Here is a 16,376-nt window from a genome sequence, read left to right on the forward strand (position 1 = left end):
AAAAGTTTCTTTAAAAAAATTGTGCATGAATGCACACTGGTTTCAAATTCAAAAAGCAACTAATAAAAAAAGTTCCCTAGCGGCACAACAGGTTAAAGCACAGCCCTATGAAGCTATGGCAGCCACTGCAGCACGAGTTTGATCCCCGGCCAGGGAGCTGACCCACATGGTACAGCAGACCTCTCCTGACCAGCCCACAGCTCCCCTCAGCAGTGTACTTCCTCAGTCTGTTTGTTCTGCTCCCCACTCTGTCTCTAGTGAATAATCTCACAGCCCCTCCACCTCTGGCCTGTACCCCAGCTCTGTATGCATAAATAAATAAATGTTTTTTATTAAAAAGTTCCTATTGCAAAAAGTGACCATGTGCTATGAAGGTTCCCTGCATCTTGCTTACTCATGCCTGGAGCTACAGTGTCATTAACACACGGAGACCTGCTATCAGACTAACTGATCTGGGTCTATCTTCAGCTTCAATAAATTCAATCAATGTACAAGAAACAGGAGTAGGGATTTAGTGGATTAGTCACAACAGGTCATTAATCTCTGCATTCTCAATTGTAATCCAGCTTCTACCCCTGTGATTGGGGAGGGGAATCCCACAAAAAACCCAATCACTCAGAAAAGCTGCTCGGCAGCCTCCCCAGAGACCAACACACTTAGATCACAGTTTGCTTGTCTTTTACGTAACATCAATACATGTTTGTCATCTGTCCTATTTCTTGCTGGATTTTCTTTCATGTCTTTTGCTGAAATTCATGCATCAGATACATTTGAAAAGGAACAAAGTCACACTCCTAGAAATAACCAGTGTTTAGAACGGTTTTCAAAATGATTTGCTCTAGTGAATATGAAACATAAATCAAAACTATCTTTTCATGTGGCAAATTTGTTGAAAAAAAACATGGTTAGTGGTACCATGCATGTAAATGAGCACTTAGAGGAGCTGCAAGGCTGAATAATGAAAATAGTCACCAAATTCTAGCAAAAATGAGCAAGTGACAGCTTCAGAACAGGCAGAGTAAATAGTTATGTTTTGTTATAAATAGAGTGGTTCATAATGCTTCATTTCTTTATTGCTCTGGCCAATAAGCCAACAGTTACTAATATATCAAGCAGGAAAAGCAATGAGCAAATTCCTGAACGGGGTTTTTGTTTATGGCACCACTGTCAAGACCAAGTATTTACTGGATGACATGAGACCATAGATATACATTACAGGCCTTGATGGGTTTAAACCTCAGGTGTGAAAGAAAAAAAAAATGTGGCCTCAAACAAACTTAAAATATTATTAAAGAAAAATGTGGGCAAGAGCCAGTAAACTGACTCTGTAGACATTCAGGAGTGACTACAGAACCATTTCATGAAAAAGACATGATTACTTTCTTGTTACCTTTAAAATATTCCCCAAACATCCTGGCTTCCCCTGGTGAATCAGATGCATCCAACCACAACTGATTCCGTGTTATATTCAGGCATCGTCTAAACACTTCCACATGAATTGGCTCATTTAATCCCCATGTTTTACATGATCTTGCCAAATTCCCTCCTAATTTTGTCCAATGTGTCTTTTGTTCTTTTAGCTTCAGCCATCACAATACAAAACCCACCCTTCATCAACACTAACATGCCAAGAACAAGGTTGCATTCTTTTAGATTTCAGTCTCCCTTAATTCCAAAGATAGATTCTCTTATCCTCAGTTTGCAAAAGAGGATTAGAGATTTTAAGTAACTTCTCAAGGTCACACACCGGATGACAACAGAGTTGAGATCAAATATGAAAACTCCGAGGTTTTCACACAGTTTGATGACCCCTAGACTGTCTCGATGACCTCTAGACTGTCTCCCAGAGCCTGCACAGAGCTCAAGGCCAATGCTCTACACTTCTTATTCTCTCGCTGGCCCATCTCCAGCCTCACTGGTCACTTTTCTGCTCACTCAGTCCTGGAAGTTCTCCCTGTAATTCACTCATGCTGTCTCAACATTTCACAAAGGTAGTTAAGCATCAACAAATTAAGATAATTTTCTTTGAATGTTTCTTAATGCTAAGCATGCCAAGCTGGGAAGGGCCTGGGAACAACCCATGCCAATACTTCCTCAGCACAAGAGGACACTATGATCTAGACCCATGAAGACAACGTGCCCCACCCCACAGAGCCATCGTGGAGAGCAGCCGTGAACTACATATTCTGCCTTCCTCCCCAGTAATCTTTCCTGCAGACCACTTATTCATGCTTTCCTGTGACTTACAGAAATAGGCTTTAGAAATGATGTTTTAGAAATCTCAAAATGTACAGAGTTAGGGATGGTAGTTGTGTTAACAGGGTGGACCCCAGGAAAAGGGGAGGTTTCAGCTTCCCTGCCCCACCCAAAGGAGTGTGGAGCTGACCAGGGAGGAGAAGAATCTGGAGAGGAGACTGAGGAGGAAGGAAGCAGGATGGAGAGCCAGAAGGTGCCCTGAAGGAGGCACATGGAACAGACACATGAAGAAGCTGCTCTTGTTTCTCAGTCCTGGACTGGTTGAAAGAGATGTAGAAGAGAGACCCACGGGGAGGTTCACTGTGGCAGCGTTTATCTTGATTTTGATTTTGCTCTTTCCCTCCTAGACGTGTCTAGCCATTTCTGACCCTTTTCTATTAATCCCTGCCGGAAGGTGCTTTAGACTTGTGGCGGGTTTGGGGGCCTTACTTTGGGCCAATCCTGGTTGGGTGGACTTTTACTCAGGGGGGGATGGATGACTAGGTGTTTGATTTAGAAACCATATTCTATGACTTTTCTGTATTGCACACTATTTTTATTAAAGTTCCTTTCCATTAAAGGTCTTATATGTTTTGTCTCGATGAAGCGTATGGCAGAACCTGTTAAGAAATGAAAGGTTTTGGGGTCTTGGGTGCCCTCTCCCTGCACTGTAACAGTTGCTTGTTGTTCACTATGGCTCCCAGTCTCTGATGTCACTTTGTAAGCAAAGTAACATCTTCAACTATCACTGTTTGTTTTTTATTTAATAGTTTCTGGGTGGGCCCGCCTTGGTGGCACAGTGAGATAAAGCACAGCACTAAGAAGCTAAAGCCACTTCAACATGAGTTCAATCCCTGGCCCTGGAGGTGATCTACATGTTGCAGCAGACCTCCCCTAACCTGCCCGCTGCGCCCCTCAGCAGTGTACTTTTTCAGTCGGCCTGTTCTGCTCCTCACTTTGTCTCTGGAGAATCTTCTCACCACCCCTGCACCTTTGGCCTGTACCCTAGTTCTGTATGCATAAATAAATCTTTAAAAAAAAAAGAGTTCCTGGAGTGGACCTCTACTGAAAGGATATCTGAAATTTAATCACTAAATTACTTCCTTGAGGAAATCAGGTATATTTCTGATGACTTATAAACTGATGCTGTATCACTAAGGATGTAATATGGTAACTGTGGTAAAAGAAAAGCTCTCTTTTACCATATTACACAATGCTGGGATTATGTTAAAAAACCCATTCAGTGGAAAAATAAGTACTTATAGACATGAAGATATATAGCAAAAATAGTGCAACCTACAAACAACACAGATCCTCAAAAATAGGGAAGAACAACACAAATAACGCTATATCAAATAAATAAACTATTATGGAACCACTACAAAGAAAACCATGAATGGAAAAGTGGCAGATACTAGCTAAATGTTCATCAAACCATTTCCCATCACCCTTGGCACAACACTAACCTCCTAAATTCTCACATAACATGGTCATGTGACTGAGCATGACTGACAGACAGGACCTTCCTGCTGGGCCTCTCAGCCAACCTCCCATGGTCCTCCTCCCTCCACTCTCTTTTATCTCTTTCTTCCTGTGCATGTGTGTATAAGTACAGACACACACCCTAACTCAACCTGGACAGTTAACATGAGCGAGTCATAAGCTTCTGTTGTGTGCTATCACTGGGACTCTGTGATCCAACTGTCACCGAGGCCAATTTTCTGAATTAAAAAAGCTAGGAAGCAACATGAAGAAATACTTAAAATATAAATTATAAATTAAGATTTTTAAAAAGTGCAAAGACTGAAGATTGAAAAGTTACAATTGTAAACTTTGGTGAACAGAATAGAATGGGGAATAGCTTTCTTTCTTTCTTTCTTTCCTTTTTTTTTTTTCACTGATACCATTTTTGCATCATATTAAACATTAAACTCAGTTCAGTGCTTTCCAGTATCACTCATGTCTATGTGTGACACTTTCATAGAAGCTCCTGGCTTGCCAAAAACTGTGATCAGAGGGAAACATTTCACTTCAACACATATTAGTGTCAATGCATGGAAACAAAACTCTCATTTCATTCATTCATTCCACACATCTTGCCTTCAGATGTGGTACATTACAGACTTAACCTTGCTCAGTCAAGCTTTAATTGCAGCAATTCTAAAAGCAGGAGAGAATAATAATAATAATAAATGCTGCACCAACTCAGGCTCTTAAAATTGCATGTGACTCCTTTTACCCACTACAATAGGCACCTGAAGAGACATTCTGAATAGCAGCACATGAAGAGTGTATCACCACAGTTGGAAAATAGGAAAGGAACTTGTTAGATACAAAAAATCATGATTTTACTATACTGTCCAGGGCGCTGAATCACTGTGGCTTAGACTTGTTATCATTATGGTATATTACGAGACCCAGTCAGCCAGTGAGACCCAGGCCATGCCTCTCGATGCCTCGTTTGCCAACTATCAGTATGACCTCCATGTATCTACTGAGAGATCCACAGTAGGAGTGCTTTTTCCTAAGCCTCCCCCTTTTTATATAATTACCAGACAAATAATAAAACATCCAACAGACCATTTCTGCACAGCTATAAAGATCAACAGGGAGATTACAGGCAGAATGCACAGCCAACAATAGCAAATCCACTGTTATTTTAATTTCAAGGCTCCCGGCTCTTCCCCCTGGTAAGAACTCACGAGTTACCCCAGTCTGTTACAGAGGGGAATGTCAAGCTTTCCAACTCAAGAGGGGAAACATTGCTTCCTCTCAAACCCAAGGGTCTGGTAGGCGCTCCTCTAAAACGCTCTGTTCAGTACTAACTATTGGGCAGTGAGCTTCCCCAAGGGCTGGATTCTCCCGAGCTGGGGCCAGTTTAGCAGACCAACACTATCCTAAGTCACCTCTTTGATGGTAGCAGAGCAGACATGGACCAAACCACGTTCCTGGTTCAGGTCTTTTGTGGGGTGTCACAGAACACAAACGAGGCAAGAGACACATTAGATAGCCGTCTAATAACAACAGTGGGCTGTCAATGCCAACATGAGCTGAGTCTGAGAGGGCCATAGAAAACTATCAAAGATGGGAAGCAGCTGTTTTTTCCTGGCCTGTGTGCACAAAACAACAGGCAGGCAGTGAACAGACACATCCCCTCCCACTGACCCAGTCTCAGATGGATGTCATCTCTTGTGCAGGGAGCAAGGACAGGCATTCTCCACCATTCCTCACTTATGGATTTACTTGATCATTTTCACTGTGCATCTATCAATCAGAGGCCAGGTACAGGGTTGCTCAGTGGGGACAACAAACTTATTTGTGTATAAATAACTACACAAGGGCAAGGTCAAGGCTGTTTTGCTCACTGACTTAAAAAAAAAAAAAAAGCTAGGAATGAAAAAGCAATGAGCTGGGCAGAGTTGAATTAGTTTTATATTAGTCAGTCCAGATGTGGAGAGATTACTTTCACATACTTTTGATTTCAAGTACAAAATTTTTTGGTTTGGGCTGGTCCATCACAACATGCCTCCAGATGACTGACCTCAAGTTCCATTTTATCTTCTGCCTGGTCTCACACAGGAGGCCTTCACAGCATGAGTGGAGTCAAAGAACCAACTCATTAGTACCCCTGGGGATGGGAACCTTCCAGGGATATCACTCTATTTGTCTATTTCAAGAACCCTACAAAGTATTTACTATCACTCCAGCCTCTTGGAGGAGGAATGGCTTCCCCCACATCCCCAAACCCCAGTTCTGCCACCAAAACTTCTCCCCCAGGGCTGGGAAGTAGCTGTATGTACAGTAAGAAGCAGCAATGGAAGGAGAGGGTGTTGACTCATATCCTTCGGTAAATGTGTTTATTCCAGCTCTGGCTTTGCTGCCAAATGTCCTACGAAGTCAGCAGGGGTTGGCTCTGGAAAACTCACCTGCAAGTCACAGGCTTCATTTCCTAAAGCCAGCCTCTTCTGCCATGGTGCATGAAGTATGGGACCAAGTTAGAGATTAATTCTGCATTTACTATGACAGAGGTCCAGCCTCTCCCAGATCAGGAGGGAAAGGCGGTCCAGACTGTCTCTTTCACAACTATTGATCATCTCTCCCCTGCCACCCTGATGGCATCTCAATGCAAATGTAATCAGACCCAAATCCTGGTTGTAGCACTGGCCACACCAATCTTGCTAATAAAGAGCCATCAGGACTTTGTTAGAAAGACAATCCCAGACAATTTCTTAACACTCATAGCTTCTCACCCCAACCCCTGCATGCTGGAATTCCTTTATAGTTTTATTGAGGGTTATGTGAGATAAAAAAAAAAAAACTACAAAGAGTTATAGGAAAGATTATCAAAGAAAAAAAAAGATAATTGGTACATCACAATATCCAGTGTCCATCAATCTGATCCAAGCACTATTTCTGAGGGTATAAATACAAAAGTAATAAAAAGATAAATTGTGTAATCTATATCTGGGTGATCTCTAAAGCTTCTGGGAAGCCACATCAAATTAGAGACAACAGTGGAAAATAACTAGTGGTCTGGGCCAAATGGAGCATAGCAAGACCAGAGCCAAAAGCTTTAACCCTAACCAGTCTATTCAAACAGAGAGAAAGATGTAAAGTGGATCTCTCAGACTTAAAAAGGATGACTTCCCTGCAGAGAGACATACAGGGTTTTTACTGACTATTTCTATAGACAATGTGTTAATGTTATTAGAATAAAGTCTTCTAAATGCTTTTCCTTCTGCCTCATTTATCATGCTCCACTCTGACCACTTAACAGTTCCCTGAAGTCATCATGTCCTAGGTAATATTCCTGCCTTTGCAAAGGCTGTTCCCTATGGCCATCCTTATCCACTACATTCCTGACCAACCAGCCCAAATCTTCCAAGTCACCTTCTCAGCATTCTCTAAGACTTAACTCAAGTACCTTATAACTAGACTCTGGACTCTCCTTCTCCTACCAGCCAATCTCGAGAGGGAGTCAGATGCCCCTTCTCCTAACATTTGTATGTCAAACTGCATCTCTTTTCATTACAATAGTCGTCATTTTCTGCTATAACAACCAATACTAATGTATTTTAGTATTTACTAGATTATGAAGTTCTGGAGGGGGAATGTGTGTCTTATTCCCATTGTCTTATGTATAGTATACCCACAATAAATACTGAATGATTAATTGGACGATGGGAGCAATTTCATTTTAGGTCTATACACTCTTCAGTAGCTGGACTGTCAAGAGGGTAAGATAGAGATTTAATCCAGTGGTCCATGAGTACGCATTCCCAAGTGAACATGCAATCTATTGGAAATAAGAATTTATGCAATTTCTAATAAGGTAAAACTGCTACCAAAATGCTTCGTGCTACTTCAAAAATCTGTTTCATGTCAAATGGTACATCTATGGCTTGGCACCCAACTTCACAACACAAAAGCATGCACGGGATAGCCTTCATCTAATGCTAAGACATGATTGCTATTGCTATTCATTATGCCTTTTATTACTAAAGAACAATGTTAGAGATATATTTATTTAACATTATATAAAAAAAAAAACACCAAATTCCAAAGATTAGGGAAAGTGAGGCCTAAAAGATAAAGTTTTCTTTTTACATCTGTCATTCAGAATGCCCCACCCATCATAACATAATGGACTAACTGGGTCCGTATTCTTTCAGTGGGTTTGTGAGCAAGATAAAAGTTGCCACGAAGACAAGAAGTTGGGTTTCTATGTTGTTTCTTATTACAATCAAACTATACAAGTATTTTATCAGATTGTATACAAGTCTGATTATATCATTCTCTTTACCTCTGACTTAGTGCTTCATATATTAAAAGTCTCTACATCTTATCTTAACTTACATGCCCATTGTCACTGGCCCCAGATTCTTTGGTCTCCTCAATTTCCAGATATTTATTTCAAGCCATCCATTCCACCTGCCCATGTCTCCAAGTCCATCTGCCCATGTCTCTAAGCCTCTTATAGCCTGTTGTTTTATGTTGTCTATGAACATACTATTCTTGCCAATTCTAGTTTTATAGTATGTTTTTCATCCCCCCCCCACCGCCATTCTTAAGAAATCTCCATATTTTCCCAAGCCTAGTTCAAATGATTTCTCCTCTATAGTTCCTCCCCCTTTCTCCCATGCATCCATCCACAACAGTTAATTGTTGCTCCTCATAGTCCCACAGTACTCTGTACACACCTCTATCATATAAATGTGACATCACAGATTGGCTAAGAAGCAGCTGTTGTTCAATTTTAAGATTCTTATGTCTGGCACATAGCTAACCAGCAGTCCTATTTTGTTGAACACAGAAGAAATGACTGAACACTTAATTGGAATTTACTAGAACAAGTTCAAAGTGCACAGTATTGCTGCTGATAACAATGGTAATGATGACAATAATTTTGTAGAGCTTGATTCCATTGAGTGACCACATGCCAAGAACTATGGCAGAGTTTTACACACATCTCCTCTAGGCCTAATTTTATAGGATTTAAAGATGTCAGAAAGCTTAAAGAACTTCTCTAAAACCACAAAGAGTAAATATGAATAGTAGGATTCATATGTAGGTCTATCTTGGTTCCAGGGTGGTATGTTGGTATATACATTTCATATGATATAGCTACAATATCATGCCAGGCATTCTAAAAATAGTGGTTTGTTCCTTATAGTTACTCTGCAGGTTCAACAACCTTGGCAAATACCCATTTTACAAATGAGAAACTTGAAATTACCCCCAAATTCAAATGTCCACAATTCTAACTAGGCTACAAACTAGGCAAAGTACATCAATAGCTAGACACATGCAACATAAATTTAAATTCAAGAAATTATAGCATTTCAAGTAAATTTTAATCTACTTCAGTCTATTGAATTCATGAAAATCTCCACAATGAGAAAAATTAAAATCCCCAATATATTAAATATATTAGGGCATCCCATATTCCTTCAATTCACTAGCAACCTAAGTGGGTTCATCCCAACTTGATATTATCCCCAAAGTGAAACTTTCACTCCCACAAGGACAGTCCTCACTCATTCCCATTACTGGTTTTGATGCTGGGGTCCCCTCTATCACTTTTTTTTTTTAAGATTTATTTATTTGTGCATACAGAACTGGGGTACAGGCCAGAGCTCTCAGGGGGGGCGAGAGGCTTTGCCAGAGACAGAGTGGGTAGTAGAACAGGCAGATCAACAAAGTACACTGCTGAGGGGAGCAGCAGGCGGGTCAGGAGAGGTCTGCCGCGCCATGTGGTCACCTCTGGGGCCGGCGGGAATCGAACTCATGTGGAAGTGGCTTTAGCTTCTTGGTGCTGTGCTTTAACCCACTGCGCCACCAGGGAAGGCCATCCCCTCTATCACTTTTAACACAATCTTCAACATCTCTCTAGTATCCTTCTTTTTCTTCATGACTAGACTTCTTTCTTCTATAGCATTTCTTCTATTGCATAACACAAAGCACTCTCAAAGGAGCATTATGTCCTTTACCCAAAAATTAGGTATTGTTCTTCTTCTTTCATGATGTCATACATTTCGTGCATTACAATTTTTAACTATATATTGACAATTAAGCAATGCTCACATTTTTTTATCTCATGCTACTTTTTGTGCACTTATCTATTTGGCTTTTATAGCTACAGTCAGCCCTACCATATTGTGGGTCTACATGCACTGATTCAACCAGCAGTGAATGAAAAACACATACAAAAATATGTAGACACTACATGGCTGTGTCTACCAAACATTGGCAGGTTCTTTCTCCTTACTGGTCCCTAAATACTACTTATTTATATTGTGTTGGATATTATATCTAGAGATGATTTGAAGTATATGAGATATTATGCATAGATTGTATGCAAATACTACAATCTTGTATATAATGGACTTGAACTTCCTTGGATTTTGGTATTTAAGTAGGGGGGGTCAAGGAGGTTCTGCTAGAAGCCAATGATTGACTATCTTAAGCTTGAATCATTCCATAATATAGAAGAAAACTAAATTTACATAACACAAAGAACTTTCTCAGAATTATTTTGAAATCTCTTACAAGAATGGTTTGAAATAGCAAAGTATAATTTTCACTTTAAAGATGAGGAAACTGAGACTCTAAGAGGCTGAGCAAATTGTTCAAAGTCACACAGGTATCTAAGGAAGAGCTTGATGGCAGGCAGGTCTTCTAACCTCTGTATTTTTCTTGTCATGTCTTCCTAACACATATGACCTCTTCCTGACCTAAACCCCAAATTTGAATTTGTAAGTCTTAATTAAGTTGAAAAGTTGGGCTACTTGGTACTAACTGCCTAGGGTGGCAATCAGATGCCCTCTCTCCACCTAAGAACACAGTCTCCACAATGACATTTAGCTTTCTACCTGGGATTTTCTATTACTCAGGAAGACAAGTCTTGTCTCACTGAGGGTCAGTCTCATAGATGTTGATGGTATCTGCCAGTGACTGGGCTGGATGACATCACAGGACAAAGTGGATTGAGGTCATCAGATAAGTAGGCTTTCTTGGGGATGAGAATTAAAAAAAAAAACTGTTATTTTTTAATTTACAGGAATATTCTATTTCAAATTACACTGACAGCACATTGCCAGTTGAGGAGCAGTCTAAAGTTGGGCCTATACCAAATCATCATTTAAGTTGAAAGAGAAGATTCTGTTTCTCCCCCAGGTCATCAGCACCACATTGCTCCCAGATGCATTATTAAATTTTACAAACTCAATACTGGCCTCACAATCATAGAGTGGGTTCCACTCAGGACTATGCAACAAAGTCTATGCCACCAATCTCATTACATGTGGAAAGAAATATTGTAAGCAAAGTTTAGTTAAGGACTCCTTAAAAGTGGGATTTGTGTTCAAATCCTACACCTAGAGCACCTCTTCTCCTTTGATAAAATGTGCTTGTGGATGATTCTTTTTCTTTTTGCTTTTAAACAAGCTGCAGGGGAGGGAGGTAAAGGCACTATTCTATCATGACCTCACAACACCTATGCAATGCCAGACTTGGAAAAATAATTATGCATTGCAAGTTCTGTATACCTCAGACCCCATGCTAATCACTCAAGTGGAAATCACTGAATGTATTATCTCATTTAATCCAGAAAACAAATGCTCAGGGTTTGCACCATTGTCCCCTTTATGTAAATAAACTAAAGTTAAGACACTTTAATTTCCCTTCAGCTGAGGAAAAGGATGTATAGACTACTCCTTGCTTGTAGGGATTGTTGATCAAGAGGCACTGGGGGCACACTTATGTAACAGTCCCATCTGCTGTCTAGCCAGAGTCACGCACAACTCAAAGGCTTCCTTCATCTTAGCTGCAGACTGCAATCACCCTAAACTTCAACTTCTAAGGTCTTGAAGACTTACATCCACTTAACACAATTTACTCTTTCAATGAGGTATCAAAATGAAAAGTGGTACTGTTTTTTCTTTTTAATTTTGAAGTAAGGCATAAACTGCATACAGAGGTTTCACTCAGTGAGAGCTGGATTGACTCCTCCCAGCTGAACTTCTTTGGACTCTGAAAGCCTCTATAAGATGATCCCACACATTTGAAAAACAGAGGTAAAACTTGTGCAGTAGTATGAATATATGGGAAACACCACACAATTCAAAGTGTTACTGCAGTTACTTTTATGAATAAACTGAAAAGGAGTAAAGTTACTTAGAGGGAAATAGAATGCTTTGGTCTTTGAGTCAGGAAATTCTCTGCTTCCAAGCATTCCTTTTGGCTGATCTGAGCTGCTTTTGTAAGAAGGGAATGGTGTTCTTTCTAGAACAGGGAAACAAATCCCTGTCTCTCTTTCTCTTTCTCCTTCACAGGTCTTTGGCCTGGCATTTTCAGTAAAACGGATCTGACCCTCATGTGGAGTCAGAAAACTCACAGATCACTGCATTCTCTCCTCAGTCTAGCAGTGCTGCCCCTGAAACAGTCAAAATTGACACCATCTCTCAACAGCAGGTGCACACGCTACTTCCTCTGAGGTCTTTAATCTAGCCCAACCGATGGCCAGGGCCATGTCCACTGCTGCATCACAGCTAAATAATCAGTGCAGAGCCAGCAGAGAGACCACGGCCAGGCGTCTGGAATTTAGGCAATACAGCCACACCGTCTCAGGGAGAAAACTCCTTGGTTATACTTTCTAATTTGGGGAGTGGGATGGGGTGAGGGAGGGAATCTTTGGTTAACAAAACACCAAGCTACAAAAACCAGGATGCTTGGGAAAGCAAATTGCGCTCAGTGAATTTCAGGCACCCACCGTGTCTTCTATACATCAGATCTGCTACCAAAATTTTCCTCCTGCAAAAATGTTTACACTGCAGACTTTTGCTGGCCTTTTCTAGTCTAGTATTCCTTGATAATGAACCCTCCTCTTCCAAAGTAGCAATCACTGATATCTGGTGACTCAGGATGAATTAGTACTCATTTACTGGGTAAGGTCCCAAGATAGAAGAGAGCAGCTTTTTTTGTTTGTTTGTTTGTTTGTTTTAAGTTTTAAATTTAATATTTAGTAGCTTATATGATCCCACAGTTATGTTCCTTTTGGTAAAGCCTAGTTGTGAGCAAATTAAAACAGCAAATCTTGGAAATAGAAATGAAAGACCCACTAAACTCTCTGCGAACCAGTTATTCAACTGCAGTGCATTGCATTCCTATACCTCTCAAGGCTGCCAGAGGGGAAAATGAAGTCCTCAAGCTGTGGCAACTGTGAGTCACAATTATATTACTAATCTGAATTGTAACATACATGAACAAGGTTGAATGAGGGAGGAGGCCACCCTGACCATAGAGAAAGAATGGCCCTTTATAGTTCCATTTATGGATATGTGAATATGGAGCACATAATGTTGTACTTCTGCCTAAATGTTTTCATAAAGTACAAATTAATGCAAATCCTAACCAGGCCTTTGGAATGCTAACCTAGTTTTTTATGTTTAGCTAATAGCTAGCAATTTTGCATACATTTTATCCTCTCATTACATAGCAATGATGATTATTTAGTAAATACATGTGAAAAGCCTCCTACTCCACAGCACCCCTCCTAGGCTGGAAATAACCCCTCCTCATACTATTTACATAATTTAGTCTCTGACACACCAAATCAAGTACAGCTGTGACAGATATCCCACCAATGTCTCCTTTGGGGATCCCTTCTCAGTTGGTTCCCCTCAGATAGCCTCACCCAATTCAGAGGAGAGCTGAGTACAAAGGCTGCCTGGGGAAATCCAAAGACTCCACAAAGGTTAACCCTTTGTAAACCAAAAAGCGATTCAGCTCCTTTGAAAATTATTTATGATCATGGGGAGAGATAAAAAAAGGACTAGCTTATAATTAGAGAAATATGAAAGAAAGAGAGGGGCAATGAGAGAGGGAGGGGAGAAGAGAGGGAAAACTAGGTAGACAGATACTGGAATAGACACATAAAAGAGCAGGATGTAAAATGTGGCCTGGAGAGATGTCACCCAGTCATCCCTAGGCATTCAGCTACTATAAACCATCACAAGTCTCCTGGGAATTTTTCCTTAAAGGTAGGACTGGAGTAAGAGCGTTCCCACGAGAGGAGTTGGGGTGACCCCATGGCACTTTTTATTGTCTGCCAGGTACACAATATACTTCTAAAATATTATGAGGTGAATTTGTTAGATGGATGGCTAAAGCCCCAAGCAGAATGATTTCAAATAAAAGATTTACCTGCATATGAAGAAAACACTGAATTTGAATAGTGGTATTTGGAACTAGGTGCAGGCTAGAACAGACAAGCGTTTTTAATATCCAGTCAGGTCTGGCTCCAAGAGGGTGGGGACTGGCTGGCTTGCAGGAAGATTTAGAAAACATGTCCCTCTACCCCAATGCTGCTCAAATGTGTCTGCTCACAGGGGGCAAGGTTCTTGCCCTTCCCTTCTGGTGACTTCATGGGAAGTTGGCTGAAACCCCAGTTCTGCAGAGGGAATGCAGAGGGGAGCACTGCAAATGGGTATTGACCTGGGTGCTCAGATGACAGGTGGGAAGGGGCATGGGGCAGACCTAGTCAAAGGGAGGAGGTGCTGGTAAACCTGAGCTCCCCTTCACACCCCCAACTCCCTACACCAACAAAAGACACTGCTTGGACATCAGGATCCTCCTAGCACACAAGAGGCACACCCAGATAGGCATGAGCCCCACCTCATTCACCTCTATGCCCCAGCTTTCCAATAGCTCCTTCAACCACAACTGGCGTGACTAGCCAGAGCCAGGGAGCCTGAGCCAACATAGCCTTGCCACTGGGAATTAGGAAAGCCCAAGGTCTAAGCGTGGCTTTAGAGCAGTGTGTTGTTTCAGGTGGGTTTTGCTTTTATTTGGGGTGGGGGACATGCTGGCATGTTCCAGAAACCATCAGGGCCAAGTGCTGCTGTGTGGTGGGGAGAAAGCAGGGGAACCCCACAGCCCTCTGGTCCCTGCCTGTACTCTCCAGCCCTGCGTCCGCCCGCAGTCTCTTGAAAGTGCCCAGATAACAGGGCAGGACTCTGCATCCATTTTGCCAGCCTGGAACCCAGGAGTTTGGGAACTTTGGAAGCCAGAGGAAGGAGGTGGGGGATGTTAAGGCTCAGATTTCAGCGCCAGAGTTCTCAGCCAGAGAAACAGTTGAAAATCAACACCCACCTGCCTTGTTTTTTCTCATCTCCCATTGGAAGATAGATATTGGAATAGACATGTATGGAGTCCTTCGAGGACTCTATAGAGATACTACCCTCACCACACACACACACACACACACACTCTCGCATGCACACACACACACACACACCCTTAGGCTTAGATATTCTTTTCCTGAAGACAGTAAACCCACAAAGCTGAAAGGTCTCTGCCACCCTCAACCCTTTCCACGCCAGCGAGGCCACTTGAGTTTAGATGCACGATAAAACCCCACACATTCCAAACACCACAACATAACCCAAATCCGCCGACTCCAGCGCGTCCCATACCTGATATGCAGACGATGAAATTGGCTTGAAGAAGAAAAAGCACCTCCCAGACTATTTCCATCCTCTGATTCTCATTCCAAGTGCATCACTCGACGGGAAAACAGGGGGGGAAGGGGGGAGCCCGACACGGCACACACACATACACACGCACACACTTCCGAGAGAGCGCACACTCGCACTCCCACCCGACAGCCGGCCAGGGACGGTCACCCCCAAGATCAATATCGCAGTTTGAATTGTTCCGGCAAATCTCCCCTCGGGCTCGACTGGTGTGCGCCCCAGATGTGCTGACACATGTCCGATGCCTCGCTGCTCCGGAGGTCTCCCCGTTCGCCGGTCTCAGCTCCTAGCACGAGCGGCGGAAACAGCACCAGCAGCGGCGGCAGCAGCCACCTGAAGCCACCAGCTCTGGGCTCTTCCTGCAGAAACGAGACCCCGATCCGCCTGGCGCCCCAAGAAGACATAGACGATAGCCCCCCGCCGGGCCGCGTCGATCAGTTCAGGGCCCCCGGCTGCTCGTAGCTCTCTGGCAAAGCCCAGGCAGTCCGCGACAAGTTGCCCTCGAAGTCTGCCCCCCTCACCGGGGCATGGTCAGAGGGTGTCTGCTCCACTTCGGGGCCCTTCTCCAGCTTCGGGGAGGCTGGAGTGGGAGCGGACACGGCAGACAGAGAGACGGAGAAAGAGAGGCAGGGATTAGTGCCCCAAACGCCGGCCAACTGCAGTATCCGCTGACCCTCCCAGCTCCCCAAGAGCAGCGCGCGCCCGCCAGGCGCGTCCGGGGCACCTAGTGGGAACGGTGGCGAGCCGGGGACCGGGGCGCGTCGGGGGCCAGCGGGCTTCCCACGTCGCACGCGCGCTTTCTGTCCTTTATTTTCCAGGGCTCCCAAGAACCCCCAACTGCCTCGCTTCCATCGCCCGCAACTAGCACCGCGGCGGCCGCCGAGATTTTCCGCAATGCAACTGCAGGGGTCGTTATTTCCTCGCCTACGGATCCCGACGCTTCCCGATTCGGAGGGAAGGAGGCGAGCAGGTGGGGGCGGGAGCGGCGGGGGGGCTCGGCCAGGTGAGCTCCTTGCCCCCAAGGGAGCCCCAACGGCAGCCCCACCACCCCGCGCCGGGGGAGCGGAGTCGGGGGCCCGGGTGGGGAGGAGAGGCCCGACCCGGCCA

General features: G+C 43.2%; 1 protein-coding gene across 2 annotated transcripts in view; it reads right to left on the minus strand.

Annotated features, from left to right (window-relative positions):
- Positions 1 to 16,376, minus strand: part of CA10 (carbonic anhydrase X) — a 432,800-nt gene that overhangs the window by 415,248 nt on the left and 1,176 nt on the right. For both annotated transcript variants that reach the window (XM_012726343.1, XM_004684388.2), the window contains exon 2: positions 15,210 to 15,849. In XM_012726343.1, the coding sequence (XP_012581797.1) occupies positions 15,210 to 15,270 (61 nt within the window). In that variant the 5' untranslated portion in view covers positions 15,271 to 15,849. The remainder of the gene's footprint in view (positions 1 to 15,209; positions 15,850 to 16,376) is intronic.

This window comes from Condylura cristata, unplaced genomic scaffold (genome assembly GCF_000260355.1).
Source record: "Condylura cristata isolate star-nosed mole 26May11 unplaced genomic scaffold, ConCri1.0 scaffold00017, whole genome shotgun sequence".
Lineage (NCBI taxonomy): Eukaryota > Metazoa > Chordata > Mammalia > Eulipotyphla > Talpidae > Condylura > Condylura cristata.